The sequence below is a fragment of the Phacochoerus africanus genome, chromosome 3, assembly GCF_016906955.1.
Source record: "Phacochoerus africanus isolate WHEZ1 chromosome 3, ROS_Pafr_v1, whole genome shotgun sequence".
NCBI classification, from domain to species: domain Eukaryota; kingdom Metazoa; phylum Chordata; class Mammalia; order Artiodactyla; family Suidae; genus Phacochoerus; species Phacochoerus africanus.
The window spans coordinates 103,407,968-103,435,061 of record NC_062546.1 but is presented as its reverse complement, the minus strand read 5'-3'; the positions used below and the strand labels follow the sequence as shown (position 1 = coordinate 103,435,061).

At 41.3% G+C, this 27,094-nt stretch overlaps 1 protein-coding gene across 1 annotated transcript; it reads left to right on the top strand.

Moving 5' to 3' along the window:
- The first annotated feature begins 154 nt into the window (after positions 1–154).
- On the top strand, positions 155–23,359 carry LOC125123081 (ankyrin repeat domain-containing protein 26-like). Its single transcript, XM_047772272.1, has 8 exons — positions 155–534; positions 1,131–1,159; positions 1,246–1,321; positions 9,504–9,755; positions 12,826–12,854; positions 12,950–13,022; positions 18,605–18,865; positions 22,884–23,359. Exons 1-8 carry the CDS (start codon positions 420–422, stop codon positions 22,979–22,981), a joined length of 933 nt encoding a protein of 310 aa, XP_047628228.1. The 5' UTR covers positions 155–419; the 3' UTR covers positions 22,982–23,359.
- The last annotated feature ends 3,735 nt before the right edge of the window (positions 23,360–27,094 follow it).

The following is a 27,094-nucleotide window of genomic DNA, read 5'->3' as shown; positions in this document are numbered from 1 at the left end:
CAGCTGCCAGCCTATGCCAGAGCCACAGCAGCACAGGATCCGAGCTGTGTCTCCAACCTACACCACAGCTCACGGCAATGCCGGATCCCCTACCCACTGAGCAAGGCCAGAGATCGAACCCGCAACCTCATGGTTCCTCGTCGGATTCGTTAACCACTGCGCCACGTTGGGAACTCCTGTTTTTGTTTTTAGAGATGGCTATTTTTGTTAATACACTTGTTTCCCCAAAACCCTTTTCAACATTAGCATGTTACACCAATCCAAACTGACTTTGGAAATGAAAGAAGTTAATAGTGTTCGTTCTGTCAACGCTAAATTTGGTATTGTCAGTAAATATAAACCTGATCTTAAAATTGAAAAAGATCTTTAAGAATGCTGTCACAATTTTGATAATTGTATTTCAGCATCGAAAATTTCCTATGTGTTATTTCTCAGGTGTGTGTTATATACCTTCTTGCACGAGGGGACCAAGGAACATTCAGGTGGCTGAAGTAGAGTGTCCAAGAGATGGAGACATACGGGGAACCCCCATGGGTATGCAGAAAAGTGAATATCTTTATGAACTGTTATTCTACAAGTGTATCTCCAAGCCGACCAATTCAGAACACCTTCTCTGATGAGAAATACATTCAACTGAGCTGTCATCATCACAGCTGGGTACTTCCCAAATTACAGGAGAAATTGAAGAATATGATAAACACTTGTAAGATAATGGTGTTACGGTTGCTGCCACTTTGCATTAGAGCCTTGGACCATCAGCTTTCACGTTATCCTCTCCGGGTTGTGATTTGTTCCTCGGATTAGAGATCACCTTTTTCCTCATCAGTCAGCATGTTCACCCTCATGCATGTGCGCTTTTCATTGTAAAATCATTGGAAACGTGATCTTCCTTTTGGAATCTTAACTGGATGTTTTGTGAGGCCTATATTCTTTTTTCTTTAGTATCTATAATGGATTCATGCTTTTGTCTTGCTGCTGTCCTAACTCCCCCCCGAAACAGAACACCACAACGTTGCATGTTCATTGCCAAAGCCAAGCATGAGGATGTCACTTGGCACTGACTCTGCGTAAATGTGTACCCGGGTTTCTTATTTCTCTGGAATTGATTATTTGCCCTTTTTGCCTTTTAGATTCTCCTGAAAAATATCCTCGCCTGACGGTACAAAGTTTTAGATGTCTATCTTGAACTGCAGATTTTATCACGTGTGCATTGTTTACTAATCAACCCTTTCCAAACCTATTCAGCCTACCATTGAAAATGTGAAAGATTCTGTTCCTAATAAAACAGTAGGAACGAGGGATTTGCAAACGTCCAGATCAGGTAAATTTGGCAATACAGATTTTACTCTGAAAAGCAGGTCACTAGATATTTGAAATGCTCAGTCTTCTTACTCCTGAGTCCTTTTGTGTTTGGCAAATGTAATGGGAGGATTTAACATAATTATGGTAGATACTACAGTTTGTATCTGTTCTTTGAAAGGTATTGACAAGCATAAGCTATAGAGATTTTATTCTTTATTTATTCAGTTCTTAAATGTTGTTATTAAACTGAGATAAACAGCAGCATGCCATGTCGTAGACTGTTGGTTGAGGTGGACCCTCTTTTTTAAAAATTTTCTTAATGTGGTTGATTTAAATTGTCCTCTCAACTTAACGCTATACAGCAAAGGGACCCAGCCATACAAACATATACGTTCTTCTTCTCAAATTATCTTCTAACGTGGTCCACCACAAGTGATTGGATGCAGTTTCCTGTGCTATCCAGGAGGACCCCACTGCTTATTCTTTCTAAATGTAATGGTTTGCATCTGCTAACCCCAAACTCCCAGTCTGTCCCGCTCCCTCCCCCACCCTCTTGGCAACCACAAGTCTGCTCTCCATGTTTGTGAGTCTGTTTGTATTCTGTGGTTCATTTGTGCCATATTTTAGATTCCACAGAGAAGTGATATCATGTGGTATTGGTCTATCTCTTTCTGCCTTGTTTCCCTTAGTATGACAATCTCTAGATGCAGCCATGTTGCTGGAAATGGCATTATTTTGTCCTCGTTTATGGCTGGGTTCTATTCCATTGTGTATATATCACACATCTTCTAATCCATTCATCTCTCAATGGATATTTAGGTTGTTTCCATGCCGTGACTATTGTGGATAGTGTTTCAGTGAACATAGGAGTGCATGTGTCTGTTTGAATGAAAGTTTTATCTGGATATGTGCCCAGGAGTGGGATTGCTGGATCCTATGGTAACTCCATATTTACTTTTCTGAGGAACCTCCATACTGTTTTCCGAAGTAGTTGTACCAAGTTACATTCCCAGCAACAGCATGGGAAGGTTCTCTTTTCCCCAAACCCTCTCCAGCATGTTTTATTTGTAAACTTATGAGTGATAGCCATCCTCCAGTTGTGAGGTGGTACATCAATGTAGTTTTGATTTGCATTCCTCTAATAATTAGGGATGTCGAGCATTTTTTCCTGTGCCTGTTGGCCATCCGTATGTCTTCTTTGCAGAAATGTTGATTTCGGTCTTCTGCCCATTCTTCAATTGGGTTGTTTTTTCCTTTGCTGTTGAGTTGTTTGTGTGTTTTGCAGATTAAGCCCTGGTCGGTTGCATTATTTGGAACTACTTTTCTCCCATTCCCTGGGTTGTCTCTTCATTTCTTTTTTTTTTCTTTTTTTTTTTTGGTATCATTTCCTTTGCTATGCAAAGCTTGTCAGTTTGATTAGGTCCAGTTGGTTTATTTTCATTTTTATTTCTACTGAGTTTCCACAAAACATCTATCTGTAGGGTAGATGTCAGAGAATGGTTTGCCTATGGTCTCTTCTGGGAGTTTTATGGTGTCTTGTCTTACATTTAATCCTTTAAGCCGTTTGAGTTTTTTTTTTTTTTTTGCATGGTGTGAAGGTGTTTTGGAATTTTATTGATTTACATGCAGCTGTCCAGTGTTGCCAGGACCACTTGCTAAAGAGACTTGTCTTTTTCCCATTTTGTATTCTTGCATCCTTTGTTGAAGATTAATCAACCGTATGTGTTTGGGTTTATTTCTGGGCTCTCAATTCTGTTGCATCAGTCCATATGTCTGATTTTGTCAGGACCACACTGTCTTAATTACTGTAGCCTTGTGATACTGCCTGAAGTCTGGGAGAGTTATGCCTCTTTTTGCTTTTTTCCCTGAGGACTGCTTTTTCAAGTCTGGGTCTTTTCTGCTTCCATATAAATTGTTTGTTCTAGTTCTGTGAAAAATGTCATGGTTATTTTGACAGGGATTTCATTTAATCTGTAGATGGCTTTGGGTGGTAGAGCCATTGTATTGATAGTATTTCTTCCAATCCATGAGCAGGGTCTATCTTTCCACTTCTTTGAATCCTCATTAATTTGTGTGATTAATGCTTTGTAATTCTCATCCTATAAGTCTTAAACACCTTGGTCAGTTTTTTGTTTTGTTTTGTTTACTTTTTTAGGGCCTCACCCGAGGCATATGGAGGGAGGTTCCCAGGAGGCTGGGAGTTGAATCGGAACTACAGCTGTAAGCCACAGCCGCAGCCACAGCCATGCCAGATCCAGGCCACCTACATACACCACAGCTTGAGACAACACTGGATCCTTAAGCCACTGAGCAAGGCCAGGGGTTGCAGCTGTGTTCTCATGGGTGCTAGAGAGATTCATTTCCGGTGAGCCACGATGGGAACTCCCTTGGTCAGATTTATTTCTAGTTATTTAATTTGGGGGTGTGTGATTTTACAGTGTATTTTCTGTATTCCTTTTCTAATTTATCATTGTTAGTGTACCGACAATGCAACTGATTTCTGCGTGTTAGTCTTGTATCCTGCAACTTTGCTGAATTCAGTGATCAGTTGTGGTAATTTTTGTGAGGAGTCCTTAGGGTTTTCTATCTAGAGTCTTATCTGTAAAGAGTGACAGTTTTATCTCTCCTCTTTGAATTTGGATACTTTTTTTCCTTTTGTTTGTCTGATTGCGGTGGCTAGGACTTCCCAAAGTATGTTGAATAAAAGTGTTGAGAGTGGGCAACCTTGTCTTGTTCCAGATTTAGCAAGAAGCCTTTGAGCTTTTGTCATATCAGCCGTGTTCTTGTCAGTCAATGGCCTTTATCATGTTGGTATGTTCCCTCTATAGCCACTTGGGTTGGTAAGAATTTTTATCATGAATGAATCTTGGATGTTTTCGGATGCTTTTCCTACACCATTTGAGATGATCATGTGGTTTTTGACTTTTGTGTTATTACTGGGGTGTATGACGTCGAATGATTTGGGTTATGTTGAACCCTACTTGTGAACTTGGGATGAATCCCGCTTCGTCGTGGCGTATGATCTTTTTTATGTGTTGTTGGATTCGGTTGGCTCAAATTTTGTTGTGAATTTTTGTCTGTATTCATCAAAGATATTGGCCTCTAATTTTCTTTTTTGGTGGCATCTTTGTCTGGCCTTGGTGCTAGAGTGATGGTGGCCTCATAGAATGTCTCAGGAGTGTTCCTTCTTCTTCAGTCTTTTGGAGAAATTCTTCAGGACGGGTACAAGTTCTACTTTGTATGTTTGGCAGAAATGACCTATGAAGCCATCTGGTCCTGGATGTTGTTTCCTGGGAGTGTGTTTATTACATATGCAATTTCATTTCAATGATCCGTTTGTTCTTGATTCATTTTTGGTAGGCTCTGTGTCTCTAGACAGTTGTCCATTTCTTCTTTGGTTGGCGAATCTGTTGGCATGTAATTATTTGTAGCATTCCCTTGTTGTTTTCTGTATCCCTGCAGTATCCATTGAGATATCTCCTTTTCCATGTCTTAGTTTGTTTATTTGGGTGCTCTCTGTCTTCTTTTATTTGAGTCTGACCACTGACACTGAGCGAGGCCAGGGATCGAACCTACATCCTCATGGATGCTAGTCAGATTTGTTAGCCGCCGAGCCATGACATTCTGCCACTCTGTGTCTTTTGATGGGAGCCTTCAGTCCACTGATCTTTAAGGGACTCTATTGATAAATGTGTATGTCTTCCTATTTTCACCTCATTTTCCAGTTGGTTCTATATTTCTCCTTTGTTTCTTTTTGTTGTTGTTGTTGGATTTTTTTTTTCCTTTTATTTTGCGCTTGTGTCCTCTTTCAAACTTTTTAGTTTTTGTCAGTGTAGTGTTTGGTCTTGATTTGTGGTTTCCCTGTTTTTCAAGTATGTGAACCCCTTCCTATAGCAGCCTGCTTTATCCCACTAGGCCTATAAGCTGAAACACATTGTAAACATAACAAACAAACAAACACAAAAGAGTCTAGAGTTTCTGCTTTCCTTTCCCACATTTTTTCATCATGTTCTCTTTTTATCTTCATGTTTATCCTTTTCCTGTTCTTTGTACTTGTTGTCCCTTTTACAAACTGTTTGTATTTTGTGGTTTAGATCTATGTACTTTCTGCTTTCGGTGGTTACAATCCAGTTGTGATTTCTTCTGTCCTGTATCTTCTTACTGCTTTCCCATTGAGAGGAGACCTTTTAGTACTTCTTTTAGAATGGGTTTCGTATGGCTGTATTCTTTTAGTTTTTGCTTGTTGGACAAATTCTTTATTTCTCCTTCTATTTTAAATGGTAGTCTTGCTGGCAGAGTATTCTAGGCTGCAGATTTTTCTCTTTTAGAACTTTGAATCTATCTTGCCCCTCTCTTCTGGCCTGAAGTGTTTCCAGTAGAGAAAACAGCTGATGGCCTTATGGAGGTTACCTTATAATTAACTCTTTTTTTTCTTGCTTCCTTTAGAATATCCTCTCATTAATTTTTTCCATTTTAGCTGGTTTACAATCATCTGTCAAGCATGGTGACCCAGTTGCACATACATGTATACATTCTTTTTTCTCACATTATCATGCTCCATCATAAGTGACTAGACATAGTTCCCAGTGCTACTCAGCAGGATCTCATTGCTAATCCATTCCAAAGGCAATAGTCTGCATCAATTAACCCCAAGGTCCCAACCCATCCCACTCCCTCCCCCTCCCCCTTCCCCCTCACCCTGCCCTTCCCCCTTGGCAACCACAAGTCTATTCTCCAAGTCCATGATTTTCTTTTCTGTGGAAAGTTTCCTTTGTGCCATATATGAGATTCCAGATAGAAGTGATAGCATATGGTATTTGGCTTTCTCTTTCGGACTTATTTCATTTAGTATGAGACTCTCTAGTTCCATCCGTGTTGCTGCAAATGGCAGTATTTGGTTCTTTTTTATGGCTGAGTAGTATTCCATTGTGTATACACACCACATCTTCCTAATCCAGTCATCTGTCAGTGGGCATTTGGGTTGTTTCCACGTCTTGGCTATTGTGACTAGTGCTGTAATAAACATGTGGGTGCATGTGTCTTTTTCAAGGAAAGTTTTGTCTGAATATATGCCCAAGAGTGGGAGTGCTGGGTCATATGGTAGTCCTATATATAGTTTTCTAAGGTACTCAAGGCTGAACATTTTTCTCTTAGAACTCTGAATATATCTTGCCCCTCTCTTCTGGCCTGAAGTGTTTCCATAGAGAAAATAGCTGATGGCCTTATGGAGGTTACCTTATAATTAACTCTTTATTTTTTTCTTGCTTCCTTTAGAATCCTCTCCTTATCTTTTTTTAGATTCTTATATAATGATTTTTATTTTTCTCCATTATAGCTGGTTTTCAGTGTTCTGTCAGTTTTCTGCTGTATAATAGCATGGTGACCCAGTTACACATGCATATTTAGATTCATCACAAGTGATTAGACATAGTTCCCAGTGCTATACAGCAGGATCTCATTGCCCATCCATTCCAAACGCTATGGTCTGCATCTATTAACCCCAGAATCCCAGACTGTCCTACTCCTTCCCACTTGGCAACCACATGTTTTCAGCTATAATTTCCTCAAATATATTTTTGATCGCCTTTTCTTTTTCTCCTCCTTCTGGAATTCCTATTTTGTGTAGATGGGCCCATTTGGTAGTATCCCATAGGTCTCTTTTATTGTTTTCATGTTTTTTCATTTGGTTTTCTGTCTGCTGTCCTGTTTGTGTGATTCCACCATTCTACCTTCCACATCACTGATGCCTTCCTCTGCATTATTCATTCTGGTCTTTATTGCCTTTCGCTCAGTTTGTATCTCTGCAAATGAATTTTCTCGTTTTTCTTGGCTCTTCCTCCTATTTTCTAGTTCCTTTCTGAGGGAATCTGCATTACTGTTCACATCCTCTCTTAATTCCTTCAGTGTTTTCTCTCTCTCCCTTTTGAACTCAAAGTCAAGTGTTTGGCCAGTGTTCAGTGGCTATTCTGTGTGAATTGTTCTTCATGGGGATGGTTTCTTTGTTTGATGTGTTTGTGGGAGAAGGTGACCACCCTGTCTTACCCTTCTGCTGTCTTGGTCCAGCTCCCTAGTGATTTTGTTAAATGTAAGCTTTAAGTTAGGTGTTTCTGTTGGTGTTCCAGTACACTAAAGGTCTCATTTTGGAATAACTACACTTCATTGGGATTCTCAGAGATTAATTATAACGTGCTAAGATTTTTCCCAGTATTTTCGTGTGCTTATTTGAATTCTGACCTTTACCTTGAGTAAATCTTCATTTGCTGACATGTCAGTTTTGTTTAACTTTCTTTCATTTTAGTGTTACAAGTGATGGTCTTAAGCTAGTGAAAGATTTTGATTACCAGACTCCGTGTGTGTGTGTGTGTTGTGTCTGTGTGTGTGAGAGAGAGATAGAGAGAGAGAGAGATCTTTGATTTTTAGGAATGGGGAAAGTAATTAGTCAGACCTTAACGAGTATTTGGTCCACATAATCCTTTAATCTAGTGAATGTTTTTAGCTTTAGGGCCCTTTTATGCTATTAAAAATTATTGAAAAGACCATGTTATCACAAGCCGATGGCCAAGTCAGAACTACAACCCATCTTTCCTGATTTCCAGTCTAATAATCTTTTGTGGTCAACTCCATGATTATTGATAATTATGGTGAAAAATGCAAACGTTTTCTGTGTTCCTACAATAGTGCTAAGGTCCTAGGATGCCTAGGATGGGGTGGAAAAGATGAGAGAGAAAAGTAACCTTTCCAGCACACAACTTCCAGCCCAACTGCTTTGAAGTCATTTCTGGATGCTTTACAAAAGTTTTGAAAAATAAGGTGTTCCTGCTGCCAAAAAAATTTTTATTAAATTGCAAAAAAATCGACACCTCCAAGGAACTTATTATTAAGTAGGTTGTAGCTGATGATGTTTACTGTATTAGAATATAAAACAGAAAAATGTAAAATACAAGCACACATAGTCATATGTTCCATTAGCCATTAGAGCTTTGATGTTACCATATACCATGTATCTGGAAAACTCCTCTGTACACTTGAAAGCGAATGAGAATGAAAATGACATTTAGCATTACTGTGGAAATCGTCTTGACCTCTTGGACCCCCAGAATGGATGAATCTTGGGACACCAGGGATTCTCAGATGACACTTGAGAACCACCATTTTGAGCCAGAGACAGGGTTTGGGGATGTGAAATGATAAAGGGGCCCTTGTTGTGGGGTGGACTTTAAAGTTTCACTTCTATATTTCAGACAGTTTTCTTTGACTTGTCTCAAAAAGCTTAAACCTGACAAGTTTAGTTTTTTTTTTAATAAAACCAATTGTGTATTCATATCGTACCTCATGGCACACTGTGGTCGTGGAATCTAGTGTGGATCTAGACTTACCCTACTTTTCCACAGAAACAGTTGGTCACTCAAAGCTATCATTCCTTTTATGACGTTTTCTAAGGCTTAAAACTTGAGTTCTGAAGCCAGCGATACAATGAGACAACACTATCTCATTCTAATTAAAGTAATGCCATTCATTCAAAGATTTTTCAAAAACCCGTGTCTCTGGGAGTTCCCGTTGTGGCTCAGCAGTTAACAAACCTGAATAGTATGGACGAGGATGCAGCTTAGATCCCTGGGCTTGCTCGGTGGGTTAAGGATCCAGCATTGCCATCAGGTGTGGTGTAGGTTGCAGATGTAGCTGGGATCTTGTATTGCTGTGGCTGTGGTGTAGCAGCCGCTAAAGCTCCAATTTGACCCCTAGCCTGGGAACCTTTTGGGGCATGGATGGTGTGGCCCTAGAAACAAGACAAAACAAACAAACAAACAAAAAAATGGTGTCTCTAGATCTCAGGAAATCACCATGCATATTTAAATGTAAAGGAAAAGATTACACATTAATTTTACTGAAAAAAACAAATCATAAGTTGAAGAATCACACTGTTACTAAAGTTCTTCTTGAATACAGAGGAGGTAGTAGAAACAGATGAGTGAATCAAAGTCAGTAATCCTAGAAAACTCAAAAGTAGAAAATGAGAGAGAGGATCATTGAAGAATCTCTATGAACAGCAATGAAGTGCACAACCCAATGAGATGGGAAGGAGTCGTGTGTTTGCGGGGGAGGGGAGGACATGAGGCTGCTTCTCTGCAGAAGGAATTTGTTCAAGTTCGTCACATTTGTATGATGATTCACATTCCAATAAGTGGAAACTTTGTTTTCAGAGTGTTCCGCTTGGGACGCTACCGGTTTGACCCGCAATAACAAGACTTGTCCAAGAGCCAGGCCCTTGAAAATGGATGATAACTCTCCCGTTGGGTCACAATCAGTGACCACAAATCAGTCATCATCCAGAGAATGTGGACCGATGGCCTTAATAGATACGGAGAAAGTTCATGCTGGAGCAAAAAAGAAGAAGTATATGCTCCATGACCTGTGTGAACCACAGCTGCCAGAAAACCAAGAAAGCAGAAAAGGTAATAATCTAAAGAAGCCTGAGGAACTCAGCTGGAGGCTTCACCTTAATTGTGACTTCTCCAAAGTCATTCTGTGGCAAAATCTACCTTGTGTTTACTCCTTTTTATGCAACCAACAAGCAAACCATACCTGTAAGCAAGACATTTGCTTTCTTCCTCTGACCAAAGTAACAGGAAATAAGAAAGAGAACAAGTTAAGAGAAAGAGTCAGTTCCCATTTCAAAATGTAGTTTCTTAGCTTTATTTTGATATAGCTTTGAATTCATAAGTATTTAGCTTGACGACATTCAGTTTAACTACAAAAGCACCAGTGAAACCAAATGCTGAAATATGTCTTGCATTTCCTATGACTTTCTATGTTTTAGAATTGGTTTTCCCAGCGTTGATGAGAGCCATTGGGAAACTGGTACACAGTGCCTCCTTCTTGGCTGTGTCCACATCGTGTAAAAACTTGTTTTCTTAATTTAAATGAAATGATAGTTCACAGGGGATATTGGGTTTAAGTAGTGCTAAATCATTTCAAAATAATATGTGGAAGTTCAATTCTAATTCTACTAGGATACCCAGGTTATTACGGCAACACCGGATCGTTAACCCACTGAGCAAGGGCAGGGACGGAACCCGCCACCTCATGGTTCCGAGTCGGATTCATTAACCGCTGCACCAGGACGGGAACTCCCCAGGTTATTTTTTAACCAGATCTGATATGTGTTCTTTTATGTAACAAGTGGTTTATTAAATAGTCAGTGATATGATCAGGCAATATTAATAAATCATATATTTTTTTTCACTCCTATAGTCTCTTTTTTTTTTGTCTTCCCTTAGGTCTAGAATTTACATTGCATTTAGAAAATATTCTCAATTATCTCCTAAACTATTCCCTCTCAGATATAAACTCCAAGTTGTTTTCTTTTTGTTTTTATCTATTCAAGTGCCTTGTTAGTTCTTGTTTCTTCATGAGCTTGGTAGATCCAAAAAGCAGGACTCAAAACAACATACCAGCTTGAGCTTCCTCAGCACAGGAAGATGTGAAACTGAAAAACTGCAAAATAAATACAACTAACTTCAAGCAGTTCATGTAGATAATTTCTCTTCTCAGGGGATACCATTCAAAAAATATCAAGCCGGAGTTCCCGTCGTGGCGCAGTGGTTAACGAATCCGACTAGGAACCATGAAGTTGCGGGTTCGGTCCCTGCCCTTGCTCAGTGGGTTAACGATCTGGCGTTGCCGTGAGCTGTAGTGTAGGTTGCAGACGCGGCTCGGATCCCGCGTTGCTGTGGCTCTGGCGTAGGCCGGTGGCTATAGCTCCGATTCAACCCCTAGCCTGGGAACCTCCATATGCCGCTGGAGCAGCCCAAGAAATAGCAACAATAACAACAACAACAACAAAAGACAAAAAAACAATCTAAAAAAAAAAAATATCAAGCCAAGTCTAGTTCCACAGGGGCCCAGGGTTTGTGCATTTATTCATTGAATAATGACTTATTCTATGGAGAGTCCCAATCATTTTAGATCCTAATTATTTCTGGAAACATCCCCGCCATTGAAGCCTGTACCAGCTTGTCTTGCATTATCAATGCCTTCAGACTCATCTTCCTCCATTTATTTATACGTCCTTCAGCCTCATCCCTCCCATGACACGTAGAGTGATCTGTCTCAAGTGTGCATATGACCACAAACCACTCTTGAAAGCATATTCATGTCTAGGCATCTTAAAGCAACATCTAAGGATTCCCTCATCTGACTTTGCCTGACTCTTCCACTCTAGCCCTCTGTCCTTTGCTCTGGGATTCCTTTTTGTTTGTTTGTTTTCTTTGTCCTCTTAGGGCCACATGCTCTGCATATAGACGTTCTTAGGCTAGGAATCGAACCATAGCTGCAGCTGATGACCTATGACACAGCCTGGCAAGATGGAAGCTGTTTCCGTGACCTAAACTGCAGCTCACAGCAACACTGGATCCTCAACACCCTGAGCGAGACTAGGGATCGAACCCTCATCCTATCTTCATGGATACTAGTCCAATTCATTACCACTGAGCCACATTGGGAAGTCCCTCTCTGGCATTCTGGACAGCTGCTGGTGCCCTCCTCCCCTCACCCTGTGTTGTAAACAAATGCTTAGCCTCTTGTATGATTCTGTTCCTTCGTTGGAATAGACTTGCATGCTCTCTCCCTCTGCTGGGCTCTGTTCCATTGAATCTGACTGACCTCACTGCTTAAGTCTCAGCTCAGGCATTAACTCTAGAAAACCATCCCTGACACCTTTTATCCACATTTGCATTCTTCTCTTTTTTTTATTTTTTGTCACACCCATGACATGTGGATGTCCCCAGGCCAGGGATTGAACCTGAGCCACAGCAGTGACAGTGCTCAGCCCTTAACCACTAGGCAACCAGGCAACTCCTTTACATGCTTCTTTCAACACCTGTGCCTGGGAGTTTCCATCATGGCTCAGTAGAAACGAATCTGGTATCCGTGAGGGCCCAGGTTTGCTCCCTGGCCTCGCTCAGTGGTTTAAGGGTCTGGACTGCTGTGAACTGTGCTGCAGGTCACAGATGTCACTTGGACCCCAGGTTGCTGTGACTCTGGTGTATACTGGCTGCTACAGCTCTAGTTCACCTCCTAGCCTGGGAACCTCCATATGCCATGGGTGTGGCCCTAAAAGGAGGAAAACATAAATAAAAAACCCAAAAAACTCCCATGCCTAGTGCTGAGCAGGGATTCAAGAAATAATTATTGAGTAAAAGAAAGACTATACAAACGTGGTTTTAGGAGCTTGTCCTGGAGTTCCCATGATGACACAGTGGGTTAACAATCTTCCTTTTGGAATCTTTACTTCATGTTTTGTTCAACCTGTATTCCTCTTTTTTTTTTTCTTTAGTATCTATGATGGGTTCATGTGTCCGTCTTGTTGCTGTCCAGCTACCCCCTCGAAAGAGAACACCGAAGCCTGTCTTGTTCATTGCGAAAGCCAAGCATGAGGATTACACTTGTTACTAACTCTACATAAATGTATACCTAGCTTTCCGATTTATAAATGATTGATTATATGTCTCTTTTGCCTTTTAGATTCTCCTGAAAAATATCCTCATTTGAAGGTAACACATTTGATACATCCATCTTGAATCCATTCACTACACACTGTATCCTCTGTGCATTATAGATTAATCAAATCTTTTCCAAACGCATTCAGTCTCCTGTTGTGGTGAAAAAGTCTGTTCCTCATAAAACAGTTGGCACGAAGGCTTTGCGAATGTCCAGAGCAGGTAAATTTTGCAGTATAGCTTTAACTCTGAAAAGAAGGACACTAACATATTTGAAATGCTCGCAGTCTTCTTACTCCCTTTTTTTTTCTTGGCTAATTTAGTTGAAGGATTTGACGTAAATAAGGTAGATGTTACTGTTGGTATAGGTGCTTTGAAAGGTATGAATATGCTAAAGAGATTTTATAATTTAGTTCGTTTCTGATTGATGTCATTAAAAAGAGACCAACAACAGGATGCCATCTGGTATACTTTTGGTTGAGGCGACTTGCTTCTTTATATAGTTTTGTTTATCGTGGTCCTTTTACAATGATCTCTCAAATCATGCTGTACAGCAAGTGACCCAGCCACACACACATACACATTCTTCACCTCAGATTATCTTGTAACATCTTCTGTCAAAATTGACTGGATGTAGTTCCCTGTGCTATACAGGAAGACCCCATTGCTTATCCATTCTAATAGTTTGCACCTACTAAGGCCAAAATGCCCAGTCCATGCCACTGCCTCCTCCTCCCCCTTGGCAACCACAAGCCTGCTCTCCATGTCTATGAGTCTGTTTCTTTTCTGTAGATAGATTACCTGTGCCATAGTTTAGATTCCACCTGTAAGTGATATCCTGTGGTATTCGCCTTTCTCTTTCTGACTGAGGTGGTGTGAGAATCTCTGGTTGTATCCATGTGGCTGCAGATGACATTCATTTCTTCTCTTTTATGGCTGGGTAGTATTAATTGTATATATGTATGTACCACATCTTCTTCATTCATTCATGTGCCAATGGACATTTAGATTGTTTCCAAGTCTTGACTACTGTGGACAGTGCTACATCGAGCACAAGGGTGCAGGTATATTTTTGACTGCAAGGTTTTTCCAGATATGTACCCAGGAGTGGGAATGTTGGAGCATTTGGTAGTTCTATATTTAGTTTTCTGAGGACCCTCCATGCTTTTTTCCAAAGTTACATTTCCCCCCACAAAATAGGAGGGTTTCCTTTTCTCTGCATCCCCCCTCGCATTTGTTGTTGGTAGACTTCTTAGTGATAGCCATTCTGAGCGGCGTGAGGTGGTACCTCAATGTGGTTTTGGTTTGCATTTCTATAATCATTAGTCATGTTGAACACTTTTTTTGTGTGCCTGCTGGTCTTCCATATGTCTTCTTTGGAGAAATATCTGTTTAGGTCTTCTGCCCATTTTTCATTGGGGGTGCTTTTATTCCCTTTTGAGTTTTATGAGTGGTGTGTATGTTTTAGAGATTAAGCCCTTGTCCGTTACCTCTTTTGCAACTATTTTCTCCCCTTCCATAAGTTGTCTTTTCTTATGGTTTCCTTTTCTGTGCAAAAGCTTCTCAGTTTGACTAGGTCCCACTGGTTTATGTTTGTTTTTGTTCCTATCATCTTGGGTTATTGACCTAAGAAAACATTTGTACCACTGATGGCAGAGAATGACTTGGCTCTGTTCACTTCTAGGACTTTTATGGTGTCCTGACTTACGTTTACGTCCTTAAGTGATTTTGAGTTTAATCATATGCATGGTGTGAGTCTGTATTCTAGTTTCATTGTTTTATACGCAGCTGTCCAGTTATCCCAACACCACTTGCTGAAGAGACTGTCTTTTCCCCTTGCATATTCTTGCCTCCTTTGTCAGAGATTAATTGACCTTATGTGTCTGGGTTTATTTCTGCGCTCTCCTTTCTGTTCCATTGGTCTATAAGTTTGATTTTGTACCAGTTCCACACTGCCCTGATTCCCAGAGCTTCATAACATTGCCTGAAGTCTGGGTGAGTTATGCCTACTACTTGGTTTTATTTTGCATCTGCTTTTGCAATTCTGGGACTTTTCTGGTAAATTTTTGGATTGCTTGTTCTAGTTCTGTGAACAATGTCATCCTTAATTTGATAGCAATCCCATTAAATGTGTAGATGATTTGGGGCAGTACAGTCATTTTAATAATTTTAGTCAGGAGCCTGGGATATCTTTCCATTTCTTTGAATCCATTTTAATTTCCTTGGTTAATGTTTTCTAGTTCTCAGCCTATAAATCTTTCTCTTCCTTAGTCAGATTTATTCCTAGGGATTTAATTTTATGGGGGTACAGATTTACAAGGAAATATATTACAAACCTTGTCTAATAGTTCATTGTTAGTATACAGAAATGCAGCTGACTTCTGAGAGGAAATCTTGTATCCTACTCCTTTGCTGAATTTGTTGGTCAGTTCACATTGTGTGTGTGTAGAGTCCTTGGGATTTTCTATGTAGAGTATCATGTCATCTGCATATACTGACAGTTTTACCTCTTCTCTTCCGATTTGGATAACTTCTTTCTTTTCGTTGTCTGATTGCTGTGGGTAGACCTTCCAAAACTATGCTGAATACAAGTTTTGAGAATGGGCATCCTAATCTTGCCCCAGAATTTAGTGAGAAGGCTTTCAGCTTTGGTCTGTTGACTCTGATAAATTGGCTGTGGTTTTTACATCAGTGGCTTTTATCATGTTATGTTCCCTCTATACCCACTTTGGTTGGTAAGAGGTTTTATCGTGAAAGGATGTTGGATTTTGTCCAGTGCTTTTCCTGCACCTGTTGAGATAATCATGTGGTTTTTGACTTTTCTTTTGATAGTTGGGTGTATGACGTCGAATGATTTGGGTTCTGTTGAACCATATTTGTGAACCTGGGCTGGATCCCACTTGGTCGTGGTGTATGATCTTTCTTATGTGTTGTTGAACTTGGTTGGCTGAAATTATGTTAAGAATTTTTGCTTCTTCCTTCATCTAAAATACCAGCCTGTAATTTCCCTTTGTGATAGCATCATTGCATGCTTTGGGTACTAGGGTGATGGTGGCTTCATAGAATGTCTTGGGACTGTTCCTTCTTCAGTCTTTTGGGAAAACTTAAGGAGGAGTATAAGTTCTGCTTTGTTTGTTTGGTAAAATTCGCCTGTTACATCATCGGACAGTCTTTTAGATCTTCGAAAATATCTTGCACGCTCCTCTGCCCTGAAGTGTCTCTGTAGGGAAAACACCTCATCACCTATGGGGTTAACTTCTCATGAACTCATTGTTTCTCTCTGGTTCCCCTTAGAATCCTCTGCTTATCTTTTACTTTTGTTATCTTTCTTGTAATAAGTCTTAGTGTGGGTCTATTTGTGTTCAGCTTATTTCTGGCTCTCTTTGCTTCCTGTATCTTGATATCAGTTTCCTTTAGATTTGGAAAGTTTTTGGCCATCATTTCCTCAAATATATTTTCAATCCTCTCTTCTTTTTCTGCTCCTTCTGGAATCCCTGTTATGCAAAGATGGGCCCATTTTACATTTTCCCATAGAGCTCTGATATTGCTTTCATGTTTTGTTTTCATTTGGTTTTCAGTCTGCTCCCTTGATGGGGTGATTTTCCTTATTCTCTCTTCCCAGTCTCTTCTTCTTTCGTCTGCATTCCTCATTCTGCTCTTCAGTGCCTTTAACTGAGTTGGCATCTCTGCAAATGAATTTTCTAATTTCTCTTGGCTCCTCCTCGTAGTTTCTAGATCCTTTCTAAAGTGATTGGCATTAGTGTTCCTATCCACTCTTGATTCCTTCAGTATTTTCACGGTCTCCTTTTCATACATGGTGTCTGTTTGGCTACTGAGGTCTCTTGACTTGTTTGCTCTTTCAGGGGAGTTCTCGTCTTCATTTAGCTGGGAATGGTGCCTAAGCTTCTTCTATTTGCTTAAGTTTTTCTCATTCTGTGAGTTTAGGGAAAAGAGCTATCGACTCTCATCTTGTACGAGGGATATTTTTATGGGAGAACACCCCTGGGTACCTTGTGAGGGGTTCAAAATTTTTTTTTTTGGTGGAATGAGTGCTATCTTTTTTTTTTTGGATTTCTGCCATCTCTTTCCTCCGTGTGTGCCGGTTATTATCTCCTTGATAGGGGTGTGCCTGAGCTTCCAGGGAGATGGAGGCAATGGGCAGATCTTTTATCCAGTGCCATGTTGCTGGCCCTTGAGAGTAGGGAAGACCTGTGCAGAAATGGCACAGTCTGTTCTTGGTTTCTGGTTTCTTAGAAGTGGCAGAGACCTTTAGAAAGGTGTAGGCGGTGCTTTGGCAGTGGCAACAACAATGCCTGTGTGTTCTCATGGGCGTGAGGGCAAGGGGCGTGAGGGCAATGAGCAACATTGGGTTAGAGTGCCCTCTTCTGCAGCAACACCTGAGGTTCTGAGGCCACAGGACACCCAGTGGTGGCAAACCATCTGCAACTCTGGACTCTGAGCAGGCTGCAGCGGCTTACCTTCCCCCCACGCCTGCACACCCCCCCCCCGTATCTGAAGCTAGAGGTGCTCCGCCAAACTTGAGACCAATCATACATGCACTGAGAAATATAGTCCAGTGATGGTCCTGCCCTTTCACCTTTCTCCTCCCCAACAAGTCCAAGGATACTTCACCTCTCCTGAATCCCAGGCCTCCTTCCATACTCCCCCTGCCCCTGGCACACTGCTCCCTAGTTCCTCAGGCTGATTCCCCTCAGCCAGCCCTAGTCGTCTCCCTGGAAGTGACCTCCAAAGGCTGAGTCTCAGCACGCAGCCTCTTCCTGAGTGGCTCAGTCTGTGGTGTCCTGGGTGGTGGTATTTATGATCCGGGTGGCTCTCTCTCTGCTTTGCACTCCTCTGTCTGACTTGTGAGCTGTATTCTGAGACTTTGAGCTTCACACTCTTACCCAGCTGATCTGTTCAGAGTACCTATACTCCCATTTGAGGATTCCTTTCCTTTTTCACAGCTCCCTCTCAGGAGTGCTGGTCCCATAGCAACCAGCGGGTTTTTTTCCTCTTACTCTCCCCTCTTTTTTATTTCCCCTTTTTGGTCTAGTGTGACTTTTTCTACCCTGTTTGGAGGAGGGCTTCTTGCGCTTTTTGAAGGTTTAATGTCATCTGCCAGTGATGAGAAAATGGCCTACGCCAATCATTCTTCATGGGGATGCGCTTTCATGATTGATGTGTATGTGGGAGAAGGTGAGCGCCCGCTTTTGCCTTGATTCATCTTTATCGTGCTCCTTAGGGATTTCTTTCTTAATGTGAGCTTTAAGAACGGCTGCTGCTATTGGTGTTTCCAGTCCATAATGTTCTCATTTTGGACTACATTAACTTCATACTTGGTATTAAACTCTGTGGTAATGATAATAATGGGAAAGAAATGCAGAAGCTTTCTGTGTTCCTACAGGTGTGAGAAGGGCTTACGATGGGGAGATTCTGGGAGAATTTGACCTTCATATTGAATGCAAAATAAATGGCTACACATAAATTCTACTAATAAAATAAATCGTGTGTTGAAGAATGATGTGCTATTAAAAAGGCTCTTAGGGAATACAGAGTAGGTAGTAGAAATGGATGAGTGCATCACCGTCAGGCACACCAGAGACCTAAAGAGTAGACAAAAGGAGACACAGTAGTTGAAGGAGTTCTGTGAGTGACAATGAAGTGTACCACAGAAGAGGTGAAGGAGGCATGTGTTTGTGGGGGAGGGAGGGACATGAGGCTGCTTCTCTGCAGAAGGAGTTTGTACAAGTTCCTCACATTTGTATGATGATTCACATTCCAATAAGTGGAAACTTTGTTTTCAGAGTGTTCCGCTTGGGACGCTACCGGTTTGGCCCGCAGTAATGAGACTTGTCCAAGAGCCGGGCCCTTGAAAATGGATGATAACTCTCCTGTTGGGTCACAGTCTGTGACCAGAAATCAATCGTCATCCAGAGAATGTGGACCAATGGCCTTAGCAGATGAAGAAAACCCTCACGTGGGAACGAAGGGAGCGAAGAGTAAGAAGCACAGGCTCCGTGGCCCGTGTGTATCTCCGCTGCCCCAAAACCAAGAAAGCAAAGAAGGTAATGATCTAAACCAATCTAAGAACTCAACCAAAAGCCACTTCTGTGTGACTTCACCTTCCTTCTGACTTCTCCACCGTCAGAAGGACTGTGGCAAAGTCTACTTTGTGTGTACTGCTTGTATGCAGCTTCCCACCGAAGAGTACCTTTCAGGAAGACATTTGCCTTCTTTCTCTGGCCCAAGTAACATAGTAGTAAATAAAAGAGAAAAGTAAGTAAGAGGAAGAGTCCATTCCACTGGGTGAGGATGTGGCCTACGCCTGCATGTGAGAACCGGATCATCTCTAGAACTTTGGGACTAGTTGGGACTCCTTGGCAGATACGTAATGATTCCCTTCTTAAAATGTGACTTCTTAGCTGATTTTTGTACAGCTTTGAATTCATGAGTAGTAGGTTATATGCACCGTAACTAAAAAAAAAGCACCTCTGAAACCAAATGCTGAGGTATTGCTTGTATTTGCCATGCCTTTCTAACTTTTGGGATTGGCTTTCCAAGCATGATTGGGAGCCATTGCGAAATTGGTGCATAATACCTCCTTCTCCGCTGTGTCCACGTTCTCAGCTGTGCCACATAGTAGATGACCTTGTTTTGCTCTTGTTCAGTGAAATAATAGTTCACGAGGGATATTGGTTTTAACGCGTGCTGTATCATTTTAGAATGGTGTATGGACAGTCCATTCTAATCCTACTAGGACACCCAGGCTATTTTTTCACCACCTCTAATATGTGTTGTGTGTCATGTACCAATTAGTTGAGGGCCCTCATTCAGTTTCTGTGATCAGGGCTACAGTGAAAAACCACACAGTGATTTTTTTTCCCCCTTCTCTAGTCTTTTCTTCCTTTCTACCCATACCTGTACACCCAAGATTGTGTTTACAAGAGAGTCTCAATGTTAGCCTCGAGGAATGACTACCAGATGTAAACTTGAAGTTGTCTGTTTCATTTTATTTTTCTTTCTTCACTCAATACAAGTGCCTTGTTTGCTCTTGTTTCTTCATTCGTGAGCTTGGAAGCAGGACTTCCCACAAACCCAGAAAGATGTGGAACAGAATAAGTACACAATACATGCAAATAACTTAAATAGTTCGTGTAGATAACTTCTCTTCTCAGGTGATACAGTTCATCAACTATTGAGCACCGTCTAGTTCAGGAGCCCACGATCTGTGCATGTATTCACGTAACGATGATTTCTTCGGTTCAAAGCCCTGATCATTTTAGATCCTGCACATTTCTGGAAATGTCTTTTCGGGTCAAGCCTGTACCAGCTTTTTTTTGGTGCATTATTATTCATTCCTTCAGGTTCATCTCCCTCCATTTATGTATGTTTGTATGCCCTTCAAATTCATCCCTCCCATGACACTTAGAGTCATTTCCCCCAAGTGCACTCACAAGCACAAACCATTCTCCCAAGCATGTGAAAGTCCAGACATCTTAAAATAATGTATTAAAAAATAAATAAAATGACCTATGAACTTTCCTAATCTGACGCTGGCCTGACTCTTCATCTCTAGCCCTCTCTCTGTCCTTTGCTGTGGCATTGTTTCTGTTTGTTTTTTTAGAATCCATTGGAATGTATTTCTCCTCTTCATTTTTTGAAGAGAGTTTATGTGGAATTAATAATTTTTTTCTCTCTTTCTTTCTTTTGCATGTGGAAGTTCCCAGGCTCAGGGCCATGGTGGATCCTTAACACACTGAGTGAGGCCAGGGATCAAACCTGCATCCTCATGGATACTAGTTAAATTTGTTACCACTGAGCCACAACAGGAACTCCTCGAGTTGTTATTTCTTACTCAAATATATGGTAGAATTCATCAGTGTAGCTATTTGGACCTGGAATTTTCTTTGTGGAAATGACTTTAAGTAGGACTTTCATTTGTGTTTTAGAGTCAGGGCTCTTTAGCTTATTTTTTTCTTCCTTCCTTCCTTCCTACCTTCTTCCCTCCTTCCTTCCTTCCTTCCTTCCTTTCTTTTAGGGCCCCACCCAGGGCTTATGGTAGTTCCTAGGCCAAAGGGTTGAGTCAGAGCCAGACCCCAGACTTTGCCACAGCCATAGCAACACTGGATCTGAGCCACATCTGCAGTGTCCACTGCAGCTGAGGGCAGCACCAGATCCTTAACCCACTGAGCAAGGCCAGGGATCAGACCTGCATTGTTATGGATACTATTCAGTTTCTAACCCACTGAGCAACAGTGGGGACTCCTATTTGTTCTTCTTGATTGAGCAGTGGTAATTTTTCTCTTTCAAGCAATTTCCTCACGTCATCCGAGTTTTCAATTTTATTTACGTAATGTTTATAATATTACCCTGTCATTCCATCGATATTTGTAGAATCTGTAGCAATATCATATTAGCCATTTTGGAAATTGGTAATTTGTGCATTCTCTCGTTTTTTTTTTGTTTTTCCCCCTCACCCGCCTGGCCAGATGTTTATCACTTTTATTCATCCCCTGAAAACATTTGGTTTCATTGATTTTCCACATTGTTTTATTTGGTTTCCTTCTCATTGGTTTTTGTCTTTGATGTTTATTGTTTCCTTTGTTCTGCCTGCTTGGGTTTACTTTGCTTTTTTTCTAGTTTTGCGTGGTGGAGGCCGAGGTCATTGATTGGAGACTTTTCTTCCTTTGTAATATAGACACGCAGTACTGTAAATTTTCATGTAAGTAAGCAGCATTTCATAAATTGTCGTATGATGTGTTTTCATTTTTGTTCAATTTAAAATACTTTGCAATTCCTCTTTTCATTGCCTCTTGGACTCAAGGGTTATTTAGATGTGTGTTATTTAGTTTCTGAATATTTGAGTATTTTCCAGAGATAGGTTTGTTCTTGATTTACAATTTGATTGCTTGGTAGTCAGAGAACATACTTAGTATGACTTGGATCCTTTTGACTTACTCCTTTTGTTGAGATTTATTTTAGGACCCAGAGTAGAGTCGTTTTTGGCAAGTGTTGCCTGGCTACTTGTAAAGAACATTGGTGTTCAAGTCTAATATCTCCGTGCTGGCTTTCTGCCTGTCCTTTCTGTCACTTAATTGAGTGAGGGGTAATGAAATCTCAGACTGTGATTGTGAATTTGTCTGTTTCTCTTTGGAGTTCTCTCAGTTTTTCCTTCCTGGTTTTTTAAATTATTTTTCATGTATTTTTCATCAATGAATTCACTTTTTGGCCATGCCTGTGGCATAAGGAAGTTCCCAGGCCAGGGATAGAACCCACGTCAGAGCAGCACCCCAAGTCACTGCAGTGACAATCCCGGATCCTTAACCCAGTGCACCGCCAGGGAACTCCCTCTCCTCTCGTATTCTGACCTAAGCTCTCCATCTGCTTTGCTTTCACCAAACTCTCAGCATCATCACTTCAACTTAGGGAGCCTGATGGCCTCCACTCCAGTTCCTTCTCCCTGTGTCATGGCCTGGAAATTCTCTCAAGGCAGTGAGCTGGGGTGTTCTTTGGGCTAAGCTCATGTGTTTTCAGGGATCATTGTCCTTCATTGCCTGAAGCCCTGTGTCTTGAATACCATTTGTAGTGTATTCCGTTTGTTTTGCTTTTGCTTGTTTCAGGTAGGAGGGTAAGTTGGTACCTGTTCCTCTGTCTTGGCTAGAATCAGATTGCAGGAGCACATGGGCATGTGCTGCAGACTATCTGCAGTGTTCTTCTTCCTCCTTTGCTCCGTGCTTCCTGCTCAGCCTTCTCGTCTCCGGGTAGCCATCTCTTCCTTGGGGAAATCTCCCCTGACCCAGTCTACATCAGGTTCTGTGATGTGAGCCTAGAACTCTCTTGTCTTATAGCACCTATTGAATTGATCATTATGTGTCTTTCTCTTCTACTAGACTTTATGCTAAACAGGAGCCAGTCGTCTTATCTGCTTTTTCTGCTGAGCTTAATATCATGCCTCCCACATTGTAGGTAGTCAGTATGTATTTGTTCAAGGTACAGGTGAGTGAATGTACAAAGTACATGGTCCTTTATCTACAAAAATTACTCATATATTTTATTTCTCTTTTTCTTTTCTTCTGCATGCAGATTCTGTTAGCCTCTTGAAAAATCAGGATTCAGTTCTTTCAGATGACAGATTAGTAGAACTTAAAAAAGGCGCTATGAACTGCTTACAGGAAAAATGAAAGAAATGCAAAGTAAGATCACTGGGTTACAAAAGGAGCTGTCAGAAACAAAAGAAGTGACACCACAGTTAGAACACCAAAAACTGGAGTGGCAAGGAGAGTTCTGCAGTATGAGGTACCAAGCATCTTGGTTTTAATATCTGAAGACATATTTGAACTACTTTTATTTACTTTCATGATGCCTACATAGAAGAAAAGTTTTATAATTGCTCACTTACCTTCCAGGATTTTATATGGGCGAAAACATCATTAGTATTGTGGAATATGGAATTCTTAGGAATAATGCAGCAAGTTCTTAACAGTGAAAACTTGTAAAGATGTAATGTATTTTTTCCTCAGTAATCATTTTCATGACCATCCTGAAGTCCACCTTATGAAAACCTCATTGCTTATTTAACAGATTGAATTTTAGTTGTTTTTCATTTCTCTGTATTGTATTTAATGCTACAAAGGAACATCTATAAATTCATGTCTTCATTTCTGATTATTTATTTTGAATAAATTCTTTAGTTTTGTATTATTTGGTTTAAGTATAAGAATTTTTAAAAATCTTTGGTGCATATTCCTTTTGGTTTGTTTGTTTCTTCCTTTTTCAGTTGCACTCATGGCATATGGAAGTTCTTAGGTCAGAGATCAAACTGACAATGCCACAGAGACAGTGCTTATCCTTAACACATGGTGCCACAGCAGGAACTCCTCAATCCATATTTCCAAATTTTTTTCAAGGAAGATTGCTTTATGTATTCCTTTATAGTCCCCCACACAGAGACATGACATGGCCATTTTTACTCAAGACATAAATGTTTTTTAAAATGCTTTTGAAATTTTCTTATGTGTGGATGAAATAAAAAGTAAAATTAAAAGTGACTATGGAGGAGTTCCTGTGGTGGCGCAGTGGTTAATGAATCCGACTAGGAACCATGAGGTTGCGGGTTCAATCCCTGGCCTTGCTCAGTGGCTTAAGATCTGGCATTGCTGTGAGCTGTGGTGTAGGTTGCAAACACGGCTCGGATCCCCAGTTGCTGTGGCTCTGGCGTAGGCTGGCAGCTATAGCTCTGATTAGACCCCTAGCCTGGGAACCTCCATACACCATGGGAGTGGCCCTAGAAAAGGCAAAAGGACAAAATAAATAATTAAATAAATAAATAAATAAATAAATAAATAAATAAAATAAAAGTGATTATGGATTAATCTATTCAACATCATTCTCTTCCACAGATAAAGTTAAAGGATCTATGCTGAAAGCACGTATTATTCTTTATTTTTTAATTAGTTAATGGGAATCCTGTCTTGTTCCAAAAAGGGTTTAAAATGATTTATTAAGTAGATAATAAAAAGATAAGTTGAAAGTGTTGCAAAAGAAAAAACATCAAAAGTGTAGGGCAGGGAGTACCTGCTGTGGCACAGCAGGTTATGGATCTGGCATTGTCTCTGTAGTGCCACGGTTTTTGATCCCTGGCCTGGTGCAGTAGTTAAGGATCTGGTACATTCCCAGGAGAGGGGTAGTTAAGGATCATATAGACATACCCAGGATAGGGGTCAAATCGGAGCTATAGATGCCAGCATACACCACAGCTTCAGTAACGTGGGATCTGAGCTGTGTCTGACCCACACCACAGCTCATGGCAATGCTGGATCCTTAACGCACTGAGCGAAGTCAGAGATCGAACCCTCATCCTCATGCATCGGGTTGTTTCCACTGAGCCATGATGAGAACGCCTAAAATTAAATTTGACGAACTGAAACTAATATTCATCTGGAAGAGAAAATGTACAATAACAGCTAAGAAGAATTTGAGAAAACTGGAAAACTCTAGCAATGAAAAAAATGAAAAATCCTACATCTCAGAAAAGCCCAAATACATTGGGAACATGGTCAATATTGAAAGAGGTGTATTATATGAGTGAGGAAAAAGGAATATGTTAATGTTTGGAGAACTGACTACAAATTTGGAAAAAACAATTGGCAGCTGTCTTTCCCACCATTAACAAATATACATTTCACAAATATTAACAGACTAAACATTAAAAACATTCAAAAGGAAAGTTATGAAATACAGGTGAGTATTACATGCCCTTGGTGTAGAAATGGCTATCTCTCTATATAGCTATCGTCTATCTTATGATTATATTTGTAAGTTACACATGTGACCAATGAAAAAGAATGGATGAATTTTTTTAAATGATTATTTTTTCCATTATAGATGGTTTACAGTGTTCTGTCAAATTTCTATTGTACGTCAAAGTGACCCAGTCACGCATACATATATATCTATCTTTTTCTCACATTTGCCTCCATCACGCTCTATCACAAGTGACTGGATACAGTTCCCAGTGTGCATTTTTAAAAGGTGAACAAAATATGTAAACTGAAATTGGCTACAATTCTAACTCCAATAAATTGGAAAAGTATTATCTTGAATGGGGTCCCTCCATGAATTCTCAGGTGTTTTCAAGGGTTCTTGCCTGGAGGAGTGCTCGTGTGACTCAGTGGGTTAAGGACCTGACCCTGTCTCTCTGAGGACAAGGGTTCGATCCCTGGCCTTGCTTAGTGGGTTAAGGATCCAGCATTGCCTCAAGCTGTGGTGAAGTTTGCAAATGCAGCTCGGATCCCCCATTGCTGTGGCTGTGGTGTAGGCCAGCAGCTACAGCTCCGATTCAACCCCTGGCCTGGGAACTTTCACATGGTGGGGGTGCAGCCATAAAAAAAGAAAACGAAAGCACTTTCCTGGAAAAGGGTCCCCTTGGTTGCTCATTTTGGGAAATACTGATGCACCACACAGATGGTACAGGGACCCAAGAGAGAAACAGGAGCTGATGAGCAGAGTGAGTCACTCCTCACCACCCCTTGTTCTTATTGCAAACGTCATCTCCGCGCTACCCCAGACTGGATTATGGAGAAATTAAGCTCTGCTTTCGTTTGTGCAAATCCAGTCCATGCACATCAAGATTTATAAGCCATCACAGAGGAGGGGATGACTCGTTTTACCAAACTATCCAATAGCATTTGGGTTGCTTATCTAGGGACAGAGCGTGTTGGTGAGGCGGATCCCATTGCGAGGCACAGACCCAAGCTCCAGTTCTGACAGGTACTGGCCCGTTATGCTGAGAGGCTAGAAGCAGCAAAGACCCTTCTTGGTGGTTGCACAGCCAGAGTCTCCATAGGCCTTGGGATGCTGACCATGGCCCCACGACCTGTGCAGCCTCACACCCTGGAGGCCTCGTTAATTTGCCACACTTCCAAAAAGACACTCTTGCTCTTCTCTGCTGTTTCTCCCACTACGTCTTTGTTTCCTAGTCTTCCTTCTAGTACCACACACGAAATTCCCTAAGTGATGGACTTGGTGCAGCTGACCACAGTCCCACGTGGTGTCCGATTTTTCAAGAGTTCTCAAAGCAGACCCCATGGAGGCTTCACGTATGCAATACAGTGGCCAGTAATCATGCGTGGACGTTTATGTTTATTAAAAGTAAATAAAGGAGTTCCTGTCATGGTGCAGCAGAAACAAATCCCACTAGGAACCATGAGGTTGCGAGTCAAATCCCTGGCCTCGCTCAGTGTGTTCAGGATCCAGCGAGGCCATGAGCTGTGGTGTAGGTTGCAGCCTTGGCTCGGATCTGGTGTTGTTGTGGCTGTGGCGTAGGCCGGCAGCTGTAGCTCTGATTGGACCCCTAGCCTGGAAACCTCCATATGCCACAGGTGGGGCCCTAAAAAGCAGGGGTGGGTGGGTGGGGAGTGAATAAAATAACACCCCTGTCCCTCAGTTGCACCAGCCACATTTCTAGCGCTCAATAAGCATCTGTTTGTGAGGGCAGGTCCAGAACCTTCCTACATGGCCAGAAGTGCTACTGGACAGCACTGCTCTGGAGGCTGGCCTTCGGCAGGCACAAATCTAGGGTGGAGTTGGTCAGAGGTGTAGCAGGGGTCTTAGGACAAGGAGCACAGAAACATTTGCACATGGGCTTGCAGCTAACCTCTGTGAGCAGTGGTCAGGGCTTGGAGGCTGACATGCATGTGGGGTTGAGTTTGGTGCCTAAGTCCTGTTTCCATGCAACAGAGAGCAAGGGGGAGGAGCCCTGGACCCAGCGCTGGCCAGCATTCCCCGGACCGCAT

Coding starts and splice junctions, on each gene's coding strand:
- LOC125123081 (XM_047772272.1), top strand. CDS start 420: ATGTGTTATTTCTCAGGTGTGTGTTATATACCTTCTTGCACGAGGGGA. Junction 1,322..9,503: donor TTTGCAAACGTCCAGATCAG/GTAAATTTGGCA, acceptor CTTTGTTTTCAG/AGTGTTCCGCTTGGGACGCT. Junction 13,023..18,604: donor TTTGCGAATGTCCAGAGCAG/GTAAATTTTGCA, acceptor CTTTGTTTTCAG/AGTGTTCCGCTTGGGACGCT.